Source organism: Vitis riparia, chromosome 3 (genome assembly GCF_004353265.1).
Source record: "Vitis riparia cultivar Riparia Gloire de Montpellier isolate 1030 chromosome 3, EGFV_Vit.rip_1.0, whole genome shotgun sequence".
NCBI lineage: Eukaryota > Viridiplantae > Streptophyta > Magnoliopsida > Vitales > Vitaceae > Vitis > Vitis riparia.
In genome coordinates this window covers 741,780-760,159 of record NC_048433.1, presented here as the reverse complement: position 1 = coordinate 760,159, position 18,380 = coordinate 741,780, and the positions used below count along the sequence as shown (strand labels likewise).

Here is an 18,380-nt window from a genome sequence, read left to right as displayed (position 1 = left end):
ATATTTTGGATTCTATCATTCTGGTAAGGCCAAATCTTCAACTAAGGCCATATTCAGCAACTTTCAAGAAAGGACAACTTATGATGATTGTTATTAATAAAAACATATCAAGTTTTAGTATCCTATTCCTGTTGTTGTAATCGATGGATTAGAAATAGTAGTCAAAATGTAAATGTAATTTCAAATGAATGGCCTCTCTTTGAACCTTCCTAATTCAAAGTGGTGCCCATTTTGGAGCTTTAATGCTCATCAAAAACCAGTTGACATGCTTATAGAAGTGCCAATGTTGATTTATATCTTTGATTAAGCATCTAGACAGAATTTTAGAACTTGAATCTATGGGGAAGGATATAAACAGGATTATGTTTGAATCTGAAAACCGAGTAGAGGTATTTCTAATGGTAGGACAAATGGGGACAGGAGAAGGGCATTGTTTTATTATCAGTATCCATTCCTTGCCAGTAGCCATTACATTTTCCTTTGTTTATCTTTGTTGTTTAATACCTTGACAAGGACTTTGAACAACATGATTTCCCATATGGAAAATATATTTCAAGCAACATCATCACATGAGCTCATAATTTGTGTTTTTTAGAACACCAACAAGTTTCTATCATATGCTATGGGTGAGCTATGCTTAGTAGATCAATGAATATAGTCCCCACTTGTTGGTTGATATAGATCAGATTACCAGATAGCTAAAAAATTTGAGTTGAGCAATCCAAAACACAAAAATTTGAGCAAAGGTTTGATAAATAAACCATTTGGGAGTCATAATGTTTAGTTTACCACTTAAAGCGAACCTAAAGCTAAATCTTCAATCAAAGACTTGTTCAATTACCATACATAGATGATAAAATAACATTCACAGTATGTCTTGGACATTATGAATAGAATTTGATTGCATTGGAATTCCTAAATATTATAAATGACATTTAATTGGTATACATTCTCTGCAATTGTTTATATTGATGATGACCTTATCTTTTCTGACTTTTTTCTGATTAGCATTTGAATGTGTCTCTCAAAGTGGTTATATATACATATTTACCATATTTACCTGATCTTCATGGGGCTAAGCCTGTTCCTTAGTTTTCATAAAAAAAAAAAAATGGAAGAGAGAGAGAGAGAAAGAGAGAGAGATGAGGCACTTGTGTTTTAAAATAATTCAACTTTTCCAATTTAACACTGCAACCAATGATCTTATGTTTTAAAATGGATTCTACTGCCATGGGCCCTAGTAGGAGGCACTTCATGTGAGAGTGTTCCTTGCAAGTTGGTGTACTAAAGTAGCTCAATGCCAGTGATTTTTGTTGGGGACATGTTAACTGTTGTTCTCCCTTTGGCTTCCAGCTGTGAATATTCCTGGAATATGTCTTCTACTTTTCATGTTGATTACAGCTTATATCTTCCATGTTTATCTGAACTTTTAATTCAATATCAGAGCTGAGTGTTTTACAATTTAGAATGATGGTCCTTTACACAGAGGGAGAAGCAAACTGTTGCATGGATGTAATAGAAAGACCGAAAACTGATAAAATGAAACTTCTTTTTGGCTAATAAGGAATCACAAGGGAGAAAAGAAAGAAAAAGGAACATAGTTATTTATGTGTGATTAAGATGAAGACATTTGATTGTCAACCTGCTTTACAGAAAAAAATAGAAGAAATTTACGTTGTTTTCACTTCAAAAAGACCTATTTCGCAATGATACAAAATTGTTGTCAGTGGTGTTAGAGATGAGACTGCTTGAGGCCGGCCATTTTGAGATCTTTCTCCTTGCTCATGAGCAGTTCAAACTGCAAGTTAGATCAATGAAGGCTTCTTCTCTGCATGGGATTGTGAGGCCACCCAGTGGATGATCAAACCCAAACTCTTCCTCAGCCTGACTTAGCAAGTTTTGGAATGAAGGATGCTTCAAGTATGAAATTGGAATCACAAATCTCTTCTTCTGAGTTTCTCCAACATAGACAGGAACATGGCCTTTCGGCACATTTGTGGGCTCTGGAGATGGAAGAATGCGTCTCAGGATCTGCTTGGCAGGAATAATCCTCTGAAAACGGATTGCCATGAGTTTCAAATTTAGTTTCTCAAACAATGATGGTGGGAAAGGATTTCAAAGAGTTCGGAATATAAGAAAGCTTTGAAACTTGATGGGTGTATACCCATAGAGTAGGTATATTTATAGAGCAAATACTGAATGGCCAGTATTCTCAAGTGGAATGAGTGATGAAGAGACTCCTGCAATGGGGTCCCTTCAAGGAGATAACTCACAAGGGGTCACATGGTTTTGCCTCCCAACGAATAATATGATTTTGATAGCATTCATACTGTGATATATTTTCTGGTTCATTATGGCCTACCACTTTACAGAACAAACAGCAGAGTCCCACTTAAAATTATTATTTTTGTAATGCATCCGACTGATTGCAATGTATATCCCACTGATACTATGGATAAAAGACTAACTTCAGGGACTAATTCAGAGACCAGATTTCTTATATTCAAGTACAAAATGCTTCAAAATATAGCAGGCCACTCCTGTTGAATATCTGAGTAGACAAGTTATCTTCTAACGCGGTGATGTTTCTTGTTACATCCGAGGGAGGAGTTGGTGCCGAGTATGAGTTTCAGCCAGAATTTCAGGGGAATGAAAGATTGAACAGAAGCACCATGCCAACATATCATATGCTATTGTTCTATGATGTCTATGTCTAGACACAAATCAAGCAGATTCACCAACCCCAGAAGACCATGAATCAGATAAAGTCTTTCATTGCGGTGGTCAAACTAGTATGTTTCAATTGTGATGCAACACACAACCATCTGCAACCTAAGTATTTGGCAACTGAGATGAGGATCTTATTGACACTTGTCAAATGATAAATGATTAGAAGCCTAGATATCTCTGGCTTTGAGTTAATTGTATGACCATCACATTATATCCTCCAAAAGATAGCTTATCCATTAGATGGTGTAGTTATATGATTGGGGATTTGTTTCACTGCCATGTTGAAGGACAAAACAAGCCGTCTACTGAAGATTTAGTGACTTTTAGAAGAATCAATACTACCAGTATTTCTAGGAAAAGGAAAGAGAGAACATAGCATTTGGTATGTAAGCAGGGAAAACAATAGGCTTATTGGTATTCGTAGTTGCATGCACCCTACTGCCTCACAAGTGTTGACTTGCAGCATATAGCAAGAACACAAAGATCCCTTGGCCTCAAGTTTAAACTGAGGGGACAAAAAGATTCATTTTTCCCTTATGTAGAAAACCTTACAATATTGTAAATTGTTTTCATCCCAAATCCTCAAATGACTGGCTTTCAGCTTCCCAAGTTCTTCTGGTAAGAGTTGGTCAAGAGGTTCTTTAAGAGATGAAAAGAAATGGAATCATAAATCGATAAGTCCATGATTTATAGTGGAGACAACATATATATCTACAGAAAAAGAACAAGAAAATGATTTTGTGGGAATTATAGGATAAAGGAATTAAAGCTTTGGTGGTAGACAATGTCAAAGACTTAAGTGGATTTTAAATATGAGATCGAGTGTATCTATAGATCAAAGGGTTGGGAACTTTTCTTTTGAGAGACAACACTTTCTGACGGATCATGCAGCTTCGCCTTCCCACTCATAATGTTCAACGTATGATGCAGTACCATTTCTTAGGGAACCACCCATACAGGTGCTACTCCAAATCCAAGAGTTGCAAACAGGAGAAGCCTATTGTCAATTTAAGAACCGTACAAGAACAACGCGTATATGGTTACTATCATCCTATGTTAGATCATGAAAATAAACATGGAACAAACTGTAAAAAGCATGAAAATGACATATATTCAAGGTATATCTCAGCTGAATGAAAAAGTAAAGCTGCTGTTAACAACATGACATCAACAAAAATCACTGGCACCGACCTGCTTTAGTACACCAGCTTGCAACAGACCCTTGTGAAGAGCACATGAAGTGTTTCCTAGTAGTTCCACTAGCAGTTGGACCAATTTTAATACCTGGGTGCAAGTCTAATGGATGATATTGTCACTATGAAATGACAACTCAGCAGCTCTGCTACTTTTCCCTAATTTTTGTTGCCTTTTTATTCAATGATGCTGAACAGAAGTAGGAAGAAAAACAGGCCTAACCCCATCAAAGTTACAGTATATATGGTAAAACTGCATTGCAAAATATCAAAATCTATAATAACCGGTTGATCTGTAACTAGTTTCCAAATATAGTCTTGAACAGAGTAAGCTGAGCCTCTGGCCTTAATAGCTACGAGGAATGGGGAAAACGAGAAAATCGAAGATAAAAAGAAAGGAAGAAACAAGATCCCAATGCCTACAGCTGGTTTATTCACTGACCATGGTAATTGAAAAGCAACTCCTAGACTGAAGATTTAGCTTTTGGTTGAAGTAAATGGAAATTGAACATATTCTGCCCAAACATTTATGACAGGTCTATGCACATCAGTATCTGCAGTGAAGGAGCTAAAAACCATCAAGCAGGCCTTAGCTTCTAGGATTTTTTTGTTACTCTTCTCAAATTTTATGTGCATATACATGGTGACTATTTATATAAGAAGACCAGGGGAAACAAAATCAATGAGAAAGAGGAAAACCAAGAGATTCTGTTTGAATGTTTTGTGTAGAGAGATTTGACTCTCAACTTTCTATACAGAAAAATGTATAGAACAATTTACAATTTGTGGAAATGAAACAACCCAGTTCTCCTAATTCAAAATTGGAGAGACTGGATTACAAGTCAATGGTGTTAGAAATTACATGTCCTACTGATTAGCCATTTGCATATCTTCTTCCCTTCTCATGAGCAGTTCAAACTGAAAGTAAGATTGATAAAGGCTTCTTCTGTGCAGGGGATTGTGAGACCACCCATTGGATGATCAAACCCGAACTCTTCTTCTGCCTGACTCAACAAGTTCTGAAACGAAGGGTTCTTCAAGTACGAGATTGGAACCACAAATCGCTTCTTTTGGACTTCTCCCACATAAACAGCAAAATAGCCTTTTGGTACATTTTTGGCCTCTGCACCCTTGCACACTTGCTGCACGACTTGCTTTGCATTAGCAATCCCAGGCAAGCGAAAACCCATGACTTGTATGATCAGAGAAAATTAATGGTAAGGAAAATGGTACTCTGAGATGTGCTAGAATAAGAAAACTTTGGCAGTGGAATGCCATATCCTTAGGATGAGTAGAATATATATAGAGCGAGCAAATTCTGTATGGCCAGTTTCTCAAATGGGTTTGGTGTGAAGAGAAGTCTTTGATAGAGTCCATATATGGACATTCAACACAAGGGATCACATGGTTTTGCCTACCAGCTAATGATAAGATTCCGGTGGTCTTAATACCAAAAATTTATTTGCTGCAACTCATCATGGCCTGCTGCTTAAAATTATCAGAACAAACTTGAGGAGCCCACTTGAAAATGTTAGCTGTTTCAACTAACTGGTAGGGACTACATTCATTTCGCTAACCATAGCCTTCCAGTGATATATGTCTGAAGCTTGTTGGTGTTCTGATAAACATGAAAATTACCACTAATTTATTTCTTTAGACATTAGCAGACAATAAAATTGAATCACAAACCATCAATTCATGTGATGATGTTGCTTGGGATAAATTATCCATATAGGATATCATATTATTCAGACGTCCTTGTCAATGTGTTTCTTCTAGTCAAAGTTTGAAGGGCTCCAAGAGAGATTATCCAAATTCCATATGAAGGGTCGCCCTTTCTGATAACATTCCAAGCAAATGAAAACTGGGATGTCATATGACAGCAATGGATCTCTGTTTTGAGCTTCACATAAAGAATACGAAGGATTTCTTTGACTTTGACTTTGTTTTTTGGAGAAAAAAAAATCATGTCATTCCCTTGTATTCTCCTCTTAACACTCGGCCATTGCTGTTTCACAGTTTCTTTGTTTGGAAATGGAAAAAGCAAAAGGCCTAAATGTTCATAATACATCCATATCAACTAAGCCAGTATCTGTTTTGTCAGGAGAGAATCATGTTCGAGTCTGTCATTGGATTGAAAGGTAAGTTCAAGCTGTGAAAATGAATTGTTATTACATAGCTTTGAAGGGTCTAATATGGGATGTCAGCACCTCTGTAATTAAGTGAATGGTAATAGCCAAGTTATCAATGTGGCCAATGAAGTCCCCATTCTGTCTCCTCCCCATGAAGACAGAAAGGAATTAGATTTCTCAGGCATGCCTCTAATGCATATACAGATTGAGCTTTTGTACAGTTCTTAAATCGACAGGAGGTTTCTCCATCTCTGGGATTTCAAGTGGGTCCTTTTTTGGTAGTTCTCTAATAAATGGCAGGGCATATTGTGTACATATACACATTTGCAATTACCACCTGGGGGGTGGATGATAAAGCCTTCAGGAGCTAATGTTTCTCGTTTTTCAGAGATGAACTGGTCCGTAAGCCAGATAAACATATGAATTCCACTGTGGTCTGTCCATTTACTAATGTGATACATGGAGTCTTTCAACTGAGTTCCTTGATTGAAATGCATGAAAAGTGCTTAAGAGGGAAGGCTAAGCATATGTTCATGAGTTTTATGGGAATTCAGACAGGAGGGAAGAGAAAGACATTACCCTGTCTAATCAATGGTTGAAATAGGAGAAGCATGAGGATTTGTACGAGTTTTTGGTTGTCTTCCAGCATCTGGCCATGTTCTATTTTAGTTCATGAATCATTACTTCATGTCAGAACCTGGACTGCAATATGATTTTGGGATTGATTTGCACTGGACAGTGAGTTAGAGGACATGATATATTTCAACAATTGGGCAACTACATTCCAAGAGCTACCACATACGGCAGAAGATTAATTTGGATTTGATCATCCAATGGGTGGTCTCAGAATTTCTTTCAGAGAAGATATCTTTCTCGACCTTACTTCACATTTGAATGGGCTACATGTATTAAAAGAGCTTACAAAAGAAAATGAAAAGAAAAAACAACAGTGACTTTGTAAGGAAGGAAATGCAATCCCATGTACATTTTTTTCTTTGCCCTCTATAGAAATTATTTTCTAAGAGAAAACAGGTTTTCCTTCATGAGAACAATACCATACATATATGGCACAAAATATTTTACTTGACTGTTGAAATAAAAGGTTTCTTTATCCAATTCATGTTTTTCTAGGGTTTGGTCGATATCAGTTAGGTTTGAGTCTTGACATAAGCATCGTTTGAATGATGATGTCGGTTCAATGAGTTCACTCAATCTGTCACCTCTCTAAATTCAGGCTGAAGACTCAGACTCAGCACCAATTTCGCACTTGTATGGTAGCAAAAAACATCACATTAGAAGATAACTTGTCTGCTCTTATATTTGGTACTGTCATAACCTATAACACATCTGGTACTTGTGATCTGCTATAGTTTGTAGCATTTTGTCCATTAATATGAGAAGTCTGGTCTGCATTTTAGTCCTTCAAGTTATGTTTTTGTCGACATGATCAGTTCGATACATTATAATCAGTGGGATGCAATACAATGATGATAATTTTGGGTAGGGCTATGCTGTTTGTTCTGTTAAATGGTAGGCCAAGACGTACCAACAAATACATGAAAGCATCAGAGGCAAGACCATGTGCTGACCTGTGATATATCTTCTTTAAGGGACCCTCATTGCAATTGTCTTTCCACCATTCATTGCATTTGAGAAAACTGGCCTTATTGCATTTGTTCTATAAATACATCTATTCTATGGCCATAGCAACCAGGTATCAAAGCTTTTCTTGCTTCCCAAACATCTAGAAATCCATTTCTCTCAACCACTTTGGTTTGAAGAACTAAGTTTGAAACTCATGGCTATCCGTTTTCAGAGGATTATTCCTGCCAAGCAGATCCTGAGACGCATTCTTCCATCTCCAGAGCCCACAAATGTGCCCAAAGGCTATGTTCCTGTCTACGTTGGAGAAACTCAAAAGAAGAGATTTGTGATTCCAATTTCATACCTGAAGCATCCTTCATTCCAAAACTTGCTAAGTCAGGCTGAGGAAGAGTTCGGGTTTGATCATCCACTGGGTGGACTTACAATCCCATGCAGAGAAGAAGCCTTCATCAATCTAACTTGTGGCTTGAATTGCTCATGAGCAAGGAGGAAAGTCACATAACGACCAGCCTGAAGGATACCAAATCTGTAACACCATTGACCACAGAAACCAACCCAACAATTTTTGAATTATGAGTTGGGTTCTTTTTTCCTCAAGAGAACAATGTAAATTTATTCTATTTTTCTCAAAAACAAATTGAAAACCAAATTTGTTCATCTTAATTGCATAGCTTTACCTTTTTCTTATGTTATTTGTCATCCTCTGGCAGCCATTTAGTAAATGTTACTGCCATAAGTTTCCAGTACCCATTTGCAGCTTATCAATGAAAACATATCTATTTAAAGGCTTACTCCATTAAAATCCATCGTGCCTTGTTTAAATATTTTGGATTCTATCATTCTGGTAAGGCTAAATCTTCAACTAAGAGAAAATTCAGCATCATTTCACGAAAGAACAACTTATGATTATGGTTATTAATAAAAAGATTTCTAGTTTTGGTATCCTATTCCTATTGTTGTAATTGATGGATTAGAAATAGTAGTCATCTAAAAGAAGTGATTTCAAATGTATATGTAAATGTAAATGTAATTTCAAATGAATGGCCTTCTTTGAACCTTCATAATTCAACATCATCTAAAAGACAAGTGGTGCCCATTTTATCTTGTCTATTACAGTTTGGATTCTTCAAAATCATCAAAAACCAATCTACATGTTTAGAGAAGTGCTAATTAATGTTGATTGCATCTTTGATAAAGCACCCAGACAGAATTTTAGAACTTGAATCCATGGAGAAGGATAGAAATAGGATTATGTTTGAAACTGAAAACTGGGTGGAAACATTTCCAAGGGTAGGACAACTGGGGACAAGAGAAGGGTTGTCTGTTTGCTTAGCCTTGTAATCTCATGGGACTTAATGATAATGTTGTGCTTGCATGGGAGGTGAGATGGTTGTAATATCCCACATTGGATAATGAAAAAAGTTCTTGACGTTATATTTGTATGGACTCTTCTTAATCCTATAAATGCGTTTAAAGTCATAAGGGTCTTAGTTTAGAGCAGACAATATCTACACAATTAGGAGTGAGTAATTACAAATGGTATTAGAGTTTATTCTTGACGTCCTTGATGTAGAAGTTTGTTTGGCCCCATACGAGGTGTCTATTTGTTTAGCTCCACAATCCTACGGAACACAATAAGAACATTGTATTTATATGGAGGAGGGGGTTGTGATATCCCGCATTGAATGGGAAAAAAAATTCTTGGTGCTATATATGTATAGATTACTTTTAATCTTGTAAACACGTTTTAAAGTCATAAGAGTATTTACGGTGAAGAGTGGATAATATTTACATGATTAGGAGTAAGGGGTATTTGTTTGTTTGATTCTACAATTTTGTGGGATATAATGATAATAATATAGGATATTGATATTCGACATTAGACAAGGAAAACTTTTTCCCTAATACTATCTATGTATGAGCTCCTCTCAATCATACAAATGTGTTTTAAAGCCCTAAGGGTTCTTTGGGTGTAGAGTAGATGATATTTATACAATTGGAAATAGGTGTTACAAATAGTATTAGAGTCGATCCCTAATCCTTGTGTGAGAGTTTGTTTGGTTTTGCAAGGAATGTTTGTTTGTTTTGCCCCATAATCTCACGAGATATAACAAAAATATTGTATCTATACGGAGGGTCATTGTAATATCTTATATCAGATAGGGGAAAAAGTTTTTATGTTATATATATATATGAACTCTTAATCCTCTATATCTATTTTAAAACCATAAGGGTACTTTAGTCCCAAAATGGACAATATGTCCATGATTAGTAAGAGTGAGTTGATACAAGTTATATATAAATATTTACCATATTTAATTGATCTTCATGGGGCTAAGTCGTTCATTCAGTTTTATTCAACAAAAATTGGAAGAGAGAGATGAGGAAGGGCCATGTTAATGATTCAACTTTTCCAAGTCAACACTGCAACCAATGATCTTGTGTATTAAAATGGATTCTACTGCCTTTGGCCCTAGTAGAAGGCCCTTCATGTGCTCTTCATGAGAGTGTCCCTCGCAAGTTGGTGTACTAAAGTATCTCACTGCCAATGTTAACTACTGTTCTCCCTTTTGCCTCCAGCTGTGAATATTCCTTGAATATATCTCTACTTTTCATGTTGATGGCAGCTTACGTCTTTCATGTTTATCTGAATTTTTATTTCAATGTCAGAGCTGGGTGTTTTACAAATTAGAATGATGGTGCTTTACACATAAGGAGAAGCCAATTGTTGGATGGATGTAATGGAAAGACGAAAAACTGAGAAAATGAAACATCTTCTTGGCAAGTGAGGAATCACAAGGGAGAAAAGAAACAACATGCTTTCTTTTGAAAAGAAGAGAAAGGAACATGGTTATTTCTGTGTGATTAAGATGAAGACATTTGACTGTCAACTAATTGCTTTACAGAAAAATAGAAGAAAACTATATCGTTGTCACTTCAAAAAGACCTTTTTCTCAGCAATACAAAATTGTTGGGACTGGATTTTGGGGTAAGTGGTGTTAGAGAGACGAGAGCTTGAAGCCAGCCATTTTGAGATCTTACTCCTTGCTCATGAGCAGTTCAAACTGTAAGTTAGATCAATGAAGGCTTCTTCTCTGCATGGGATAGTGAGGCCACCCAGTGGATGATCAAACCCGAACTCTTCCTCAGCCTGACTTAGCAAGTTTTGGAATGAAGGATGCTTCAAGTATGAAATTGGAATCACAAATCTCTTCTTCTGAGTTTCTCCAACATAGACAGGAACATGGCCTTTTGGCACATTTGTGGACTCCAAAGATGGAAGAATGCGTCTCAGGATCTGCTTGGCAGGAATAATCCTCTGGAAACGGATGGCCATGAGTTTCAAATTTGGTTTCTCAAAAAGTGATGGTGGGAAAGGATTTCAAAGATTTTAGAATATAAGAAAGCTTTGAACCTTGGTGGATCTATGCCCATAGAGTAGGTATATTTATAGAGCAAATGCTGTATGGTCAGTATTTGCAAGTGGAATGAGTGATGAAGAGGCTCCTGCAATGGGGTCCCTTAAAGGAGATAACTCACAAAGAGTCACATGGTTTGCCCTCCCAACAAATAATAAGATTCTGATAGCATTCATATTGTGATATATTTTCTGGTTCATTGTGGCTAACCACTTAACAGAACAAACAGCAGAGGCCCACTTGAAATTATTATTTTTGTGATGCATCCGACTGATGCAATGTATCTCCTACTGATAATTTGGATAAAAGCCTAACTTCAGGGACTAACTTACAGACCAGGTTTCTTGTATTCAAGGACAAAATGCTTCAAACTATAGCAGGCCACCCTGCTGAATATTAGAGCAGACAAGTGAGGATCTGGGGCCGAATACAACCTTCAGCCAGAATTTGGGAGATGAAAGACTGAACAGAGGCACCATACCAACATAACATATGGTATGGTTCTATGATGTTTATGTCTATACCCAAATCAACTAGAATCACCAAACCCCTGAAAATGATGAATTGGATAAAGTCTTTTATTGCAGTGGTCAAACTCAAATGTTTCAATTGTGAGGCAACACACAACCATCAGCAACCTAAATATTTGGATTCTGAGATGAACAATCTTAGTGACACTTGTCAAATTTCAAATAATTAGAAGCCTAGATATCTCTGGCTTTGAGTTAATTGCGTGGCCATCACATTATATCTTTCAAAAGATAGCTTATCCATTAGATGGTGCAGTACAAATAATTGGGGATTTGTTTCACTGCCATGTTGAAGGACAAACTCTAGCCGTCTACTGACGACTTAGAAACTTTTAGAAGAATTAATACTATCAGTACTTATTGAAAAAGGAAGAACATAGCATTTTGTTGGTAAACAGGGAAACTATAGGCTTATAGCACTTATATGCCTATGGAACTTCAGGAATTCCAAGTCCAAATACAAAGCATCTGTTATTCATAAAGTGGGCATTCTTGGTTTGAAACATATGCTCCCCAAAATCCTAAACAAATTTATTGGTTAATCGTTGTGTTGTAAAGCCAACTGCCTCACAAGTGTTTGACTTGCAGCATATTGCAGGCACACCAAGCGCCCTTGGCCTCAAGCTTAACCTGCGGGAACAAAAGGATTCATTTCTTCCTATGTAGAAAACCTTACAATATTGTAAATTTTTTCCATCCCAAATCCTCAAATGACTAGCTTTCAGCTTCCCAATTTCTTCTGGTAAGATTTAGTCAAGTGGTTCTTAAAGAGATGAGAAGAAAAGGAATGATAAATTGATAATTTGTTTCTTCAATTTCAGAACTATGTCTCTGATCCTCTATTTGAATAGTGCGTTCAACACACAGATCTTTGATAGATGCCCATGATTTATAGGGGAGACTGCAAATATATCTATAGTAAAAAAACAAGAAAATTTTTTAGGGGAAATGTAGGATGAAGGAATTAAATCTTTGGTGGTAGACAATCAAAGACTTATGATTTCAAATTTACGATTGAGTGTATATATGGATGAAAGGGCTGGGAACTTTTCTTTTGAGACACAAGACCTTCTGAAGGGGACCTACCATAATGTTGAAACACATGATGCCCTACCATTTCTTGGAGGGGACCCACTCCAAATCCAAGATGTGCAGACAGGAGAAGCCTATTGTCGATTAAGAACCATAAAAGAACAACCCATATGGAAATAAACATTGAACATAAACCATAACAAACATGAAAATCAAATATATTCAAGGTATATCTCAGCTGAATGAAAAAGTAAAGCTGCTGTTAACATGTCATCAACATATATCACTGGCAGTGAGCTGCTTTAGCACAACAGCTTGCAACGGACCCTTGTGAAGAGCACATGAAATGATTCCTACTAGTTCCACTCACAGTTGGACCATTTTTAATACCTGGGTGCAAGTCAAATGGATTATATTATCACTAGGAAATGACAACCTGGCAGCTTGCTACTTTTCCCTAATTTTTGTTGCCTTTTTCTTCAATGATGCTGAACAGAAGTAGGAAGAAAAACAGGCCCAACCCCATCAAGGTTACAGTATATATGGTAAAACTGTAGGGAATTAAACCGAATTCCCAACCCGTGAGAAACAAAAATTAGAGAAAACACACGTCAAAGAAAAAACAATCACACGCACAAGACAGTATTTACGTGGTTCGGCAATTTGCCTACGTCCACGGAGTTGCAGGGATATCACTATTATCAGGGAAGAATACAGAGTACAACCTAGCGGTTATAATATTCTCTCTATATATATAACACGGCAACCCCACCATACTAAAAAACCTTAATTACAAAAGGTGGTTCCACAATGGGCTAAACGGGCCCAACAGGCCTCAATAAATCTCCCATTAAAAAGCCATGCAGTATTATTCGGGTCGGGTCGTCAAACCAGATCAAACAAAATTAGGCTCCACAAAGCCCAACAAATCTCCCACTTGGAGACTAGTCCAATCACCAACATCAAACCGCTATCCTCCAAGAAACAATCCCTCATCCCTACAACTCATCCTCATGTCCTCAAGCTAGAAGACCAATTGAAGCTGCGCACAGCTTCAACTTCTCAATAGTGACACCCTTAGTCAACATGTCTGTCGGGTTCTTAGATCCACAAATCTTCTCAAGTATTACCAATTTATCTTCAACAAGATAACGGATAAAAGTGGTATTTTGTTTGTATATGCTTTGACTTTGAATGAAAAGCCGAATTTTTGGCAAGAAAAATTGCACTCTGACTGTCATTGTGTAGAATGCCCATCTCCTGCTTTTTACCCAATTCATCTAAGAAACCATGTAACCAAATCATCTCCTTTCCAGCTTCAGTTGCTGCAACATACTCGGCTTCTGTAGTAGACAAAGTAACAATCTTCTGTAGATTTGAAACCCATGATATAATTGTACCACCTAGAGTAAAAACAAACCCAGTAGTACTCTTTCTACTATCAATATCACCAGCAAAATCAGCATCTACATAACCCTGCAATTTCAAACTTGCACCTGTGAAGCAAAGACATGTATCTAATGAACCCTTCAGATATCTTAGAATCCACTTGACTGCCTCCCAATGCTGCTTTCCAGGCCTACTCATGAATCTGCTCACAACTCCCACTGCATGTGCAATGTCTGGCCTTGTACACACCATAGCACACATCAAGCTGCCAATAGTTGAGGCATAGGGCACCTTGCTCATATGGTCCCTTTCTTCTTCTGTCTTCGGTGATTGTTCTTTGCTTAGTTTGAAATGGCTCCCCAAGGGTGTGCTCACTGGTTTAGCTTCATTCATGTTGAACCTGCTGAGAACTTTCTTCACATACTCTGATTGTGAAAGTTTCAATGTACCATTAGCCTTATCTCTAATGATTCTCATACCAAGGATTTTCTTTGCAGCTCCCAAATCCTTCATTGCAAATTGTTTGGACAATTGCTTCTTTAGATTATTAATCTTTTCAATGTCAGACCCTGCAATAAGCATATCATCCACATACAACAGTAATATGATGTAAGAATTGTCAAAAGACTTAACATAACAACAGTAATCAGCTTCACATCTCTTGAACCCAATTCTATGCATAAAACTGTCAAACTTCTTGTACCACTGTCTAGGAGCTTGTTTAAGGCCATACAAACTCTTTCTTAGTTTGCAAACTAAACTCTCTTGTCCCTGAACAATGAACCCTTCTGGCTGAATCATGTAAAGGTCTTCCTCCAAGTCACCATGAAGGAATGCTGTCTTCACATCTAACTGTTCAAGATGTAAGTTTTCTGCAGCCACCATTCCAAGTACAAGTCTAATTGTTGACATCTTCACAACTGGAGAAAATATCTCTGTGTAGTCAATGCCCTCCTTCTGCTAGAACCCTTTAACAACTAATCTGGCCTTGTAACGTTTGCTACCATCATGCTCATTCTTTATTTTGTATACCCACTTGTTGTGCAAAGCCTTCTTTCCTACTGGCAATTCAGTTAGTTCCCATGTCTGATTCCCCAACAAGGAATCCATCTCATCCTTCATGGCTAACTCCCACTTGCTTGAATTCTCATCTTGCAAGACTTCATCATAACACTCTGGTTCACCACCATTAGTCAACAGGAGATAATTTAAAACAGGTGAATAACGCTGCGGAGGTCTAATGTTCCTGGAAGATCTGCGAACTTCAACTACAGGTGTACTCAGATCTACCTGTGAATTTACATTCTCCTTATCTTCTTCACCCCCCTTTTGGACAGTACTTTCAGTCAATTCATCTAAGTTGACAAACTTAGATTTCTTTTGATCTATCTCTGTAACATCTGACACTACAGTTGACCTGTCCTTGTACATAACCTGTTCATTAAATATCACATTTCTACTTTTGATGATTTTCCTGTTTTGTTCATCCCAAAACCTATAACCAAATTTCTCATCACCATAGCCAATGAAAAAACATATTTTTGACTTTGCATCAAGTTTACTACGAGCATCAGAATCAATATGAACATAAGAAACACAACCAAAAACTTTTAAATGTGAAAACTTCACCTCTTTACCGCTCCAAACCTTCTCAGGAAGTCTGAACTCCATGGGAACTGATGGTCCTCGGTTTATCAGGTAAGCTGCAGTGCTAACAGCATCAGCCCAAAAAGTTTTTGGTAGTCCAGCATGCAACCTCATACTTCTAGCACGCTCATTGAGAATTCTGTTCATGCGCTCAGCCACACCATTCTGCTGTGGTGTCCCAGGAATGATCTTCTCCATCCTAATTCCCTGTGCAGCACAATACTCACTGAACCCTCCATCTATGTACTCTCTTCCATTATCTGACCTCAAACATTTTACTTTCAAACCTGTTTCTGTCTCAACCATGGCCTTCCACTTCTTAAAAGTTTCAAATACATCAGATTTATTTTTCAGAAAATAAATCCATACCTTTCTACTTGAGTCATCAATAAAAGTGATGTAGTACCTAGAACCTCCTAGGGATGCAACCGGAGAAGGCCCCCACAAATCAGTGTGTACTAGTTCCAATTTTTCAGCCTTCGGTGTCTTGCCAATTTTCAAGAAGCTCACCTTTTTTTGCTTTCCTAAGATACAATTTTCACACATGTCAAAATCAATGGACTTCAATTCTGGTAGTTTTCCTTTTGACAACAACATCTTCATCCCTTTCTCACTCATATGACCAAGTCTGCGGTGCCATAGGCTTGTATCAATACTTGCATCAACAACTGCCATTGTGTTTCTTAGACATGAGGTCATATACAGAGTGCCAGTCTTCTTTCCACAAGCCAATACCCTAACTCCCTTTGTAACCTTCCAAGTACCACCAACAAATAGTATTGCATGTCCTTCATCATCAAGTTGTCCAATAGAAATCAGATTCCTCCTTAGGTCAGGAATATGTCGAACCTTCTCCAGTAACCAAACAGACCCATTGGGCAACGATATTCGGACGTCTCCCAGACCCACAACATCCAAGGCTGAACCATCAGCCAAATACACCTTACCAAAATCACCTGCAACATAATTCTGTATGATTTCTCGGTGTGGAGTGGTATGAAATGAAGCTCCTGAATCTAAAACTCAATCATCAAGTGGACTGTCTACTGCAAGAAGTAATGCATCATGTACCTCTTCTGTTACAACATTAGCAGAATCATCTTCATTCTTCTTCTTAGGGCTTTTGCATTGCCTTTTAAAGTGACCTATTTTCCCACAATTCCAGCATTGTACTTGTTGGCCTGATCTAGATTTGCTTATGTTCCGTTTAGAATTTCTGGAATTTGATCTACCCTGATTTGAATTTCTGTTATTACCTCTACCTCTTGTCTCAAGATTTGATCTACCCTGCTTATGTTCCGCTTATGTTCCGTTTATAACCTTTGCTTATGTTCCTTTCTCGTAGAATTGCTTACTGCCATCCTCATTGCCTCCCAACTGTTTGGCAAAGAAGCCAAGACGATCAGAGCACGAATCTCATCATCAAAATCAATTTCTACAGACGACAATTGATTTGTGATTGTATTAAATTCATTCAGATGTTGTGCTACTGATGCATTCTCTGCCATCTTCAAATTGAACAATTTCTTCATCAGATGCACCTTATTGTTTGCGGACGGCTTTTCATACATACCGGACAAAGCCTTCATCAAATCTGCTGTGGTCTTCTCCTTTACAACATTATGTACAACTGACCTAGACAGAGTTAACCTAATAACTCCTAGAACCTGTCTGTCAAGAAGCGTCCATTCCTCAGCCTTCATACTCTCAGGTTTTGTCCCCAAAAGAGGCAGATGCAATTTCCTCCCATAGAGATAATCTTCAATCTGCATCCTCCAATACGCAAAGTCTATGTCATCAAACTTTTCTATTCCAGACGCCTTTCCTGCTTCCTCTGCCATTGCTCCCACTCAAACCTAACCCTAGGCTCTGATACCAGTTGTAGGGAATTAAACAGAATTCCCAACCCGTGAGAAACAAAAATTAGAGAAAACACACGTCAAAGAAAAAACAATCACACGCATAAGACAGTATTTACGTGGTTCGGCAATTTGCCTACGTCCACGGAGTTGCAGGGATATCACTATTATCAGGGAAGAATACAGAGTACAACCTAGCGGTTATAATATTCTCTCTATATATATAACACGGCAACCCCACCATACTAAAAAACCCTAATTACAAAAGGTGGTTTCACAATGGGCTAAACGGGTCCAACAGGCCTCAATAAATCTCCCATTAAAAAGTCATACAGTATTATTCGGGTCGGGTCGTCAAACTAGATCAAACAAAACTAGGCTCCACAAAGCCTAACAAAAACTGCATTGCAAAATATCAAAATCGATAATGTCTAGTTGAACTGAAAATAGTTTTCAAATATAGTCTTGAATAGAGTGAGCTAAGCCTCTAGCTTTAATAGCTGCAACGAATGGGGAAAATGAGATGATCGATGATAAAAAGAAAGGAAGAAACAGGACCCCAATGCCTACAGCGGGTCTATTCACTGACCATAATTGAAAAGCAGCTCCTGGACTCAAGGTTTAGATTTTGGTTGACGTAAGTGGAAAATGACCATATTCTGCCCAAATATTTATGACAGGCATATGCACATCAGTATCTGCAGTGAAGGAGCTAAAAGTCATCAAGAAAGCCTAAACTTCCGGGATTTTTTGTTTCTCTTAAATTTATGTGCATATCCATGGTGACTACTTATACAAGGAGACCAGGGGAAACAAAATCAATGAGAAAAGAAGAAAAACAAAG

The 18,380-nt window shown here is 37.6% G+C and overlaps 4 protein-coding genes across 4 annotated transcripts; 1 reads left to right on the top strand and 3 right to left on the bottom strand.

Moving 5' to 3' along the window:
• Positions 1-1,577: 1,577 nt before the first annotated feature.
• Positions 1,578-2,276, bottom strand: LOC117911255 (auxin-responsive protein SAUR21-like). Its single transcript, XM_034825555.1, has one exon. The coding sequence runs from the start codon at positions 2,068-2,070 to the stop codon at positions 1,783-1,785; it is 288 nt and encodes a 95-aa protein (XP_034681446.1). The 5' UTR covers positions 2,071-2,276; the 3' UTR covers positions 1,578-1,782.
• A 2,549-nt stretch (positions 2,277-4,825) lies between these two features.
• On the bottom strand, positions 4,826-5,113 carry LOC117911554 (auxin-induced protein 15A-like). Its single transcript, XM_034825963.1, has one exon. The coding sequence runs from the start codon at positions 5,111-5,113 to the stop codon at positions 4,826-4,828; it is 288 nt and encodes a 95-aa protein (XP_034681854.1).
• A 2,669-nt stretch (positions 5,114-7,782) lies between these two features.
• On the top strand, positions 7,783-8,317 carry LOC117911270 (auxin-responsive protein SAUR21-like). The gene has a single exon (XM_034825568.1). It carries the CDS (start codon positions 7,854-7,856, stop codon positions 8,139-8,141), a length of 288 nt encoding a protein of 95 aa, XP_034681459.1. The 5' UTR covers positions 7,783-7,853; the 3' UTR covers positions 8,142-8,317.
• Positions 8,318-10,418: 2,101 nt separating this feature from the next.
• LOC117911260 (auxin-responsive protein SAUR21-like) lies at positions 10,419-11,078 on the bottom strand. The gene has a single exon (XM_034825559.1). The coding sequence runs from the start codon at positions 10,995-10,997 to the stop codon at positions 10,710-10,712; it is 288 nt and encodes a 95-aa protein (XP_034681450.1). The 5' UTR covers positions 10,998-11,078; the 3' UTR covers positions 10,419-10,709.
• Between the last annotated feature and the right edge of the window lie 7,302 nt (positions 11,079-18,380).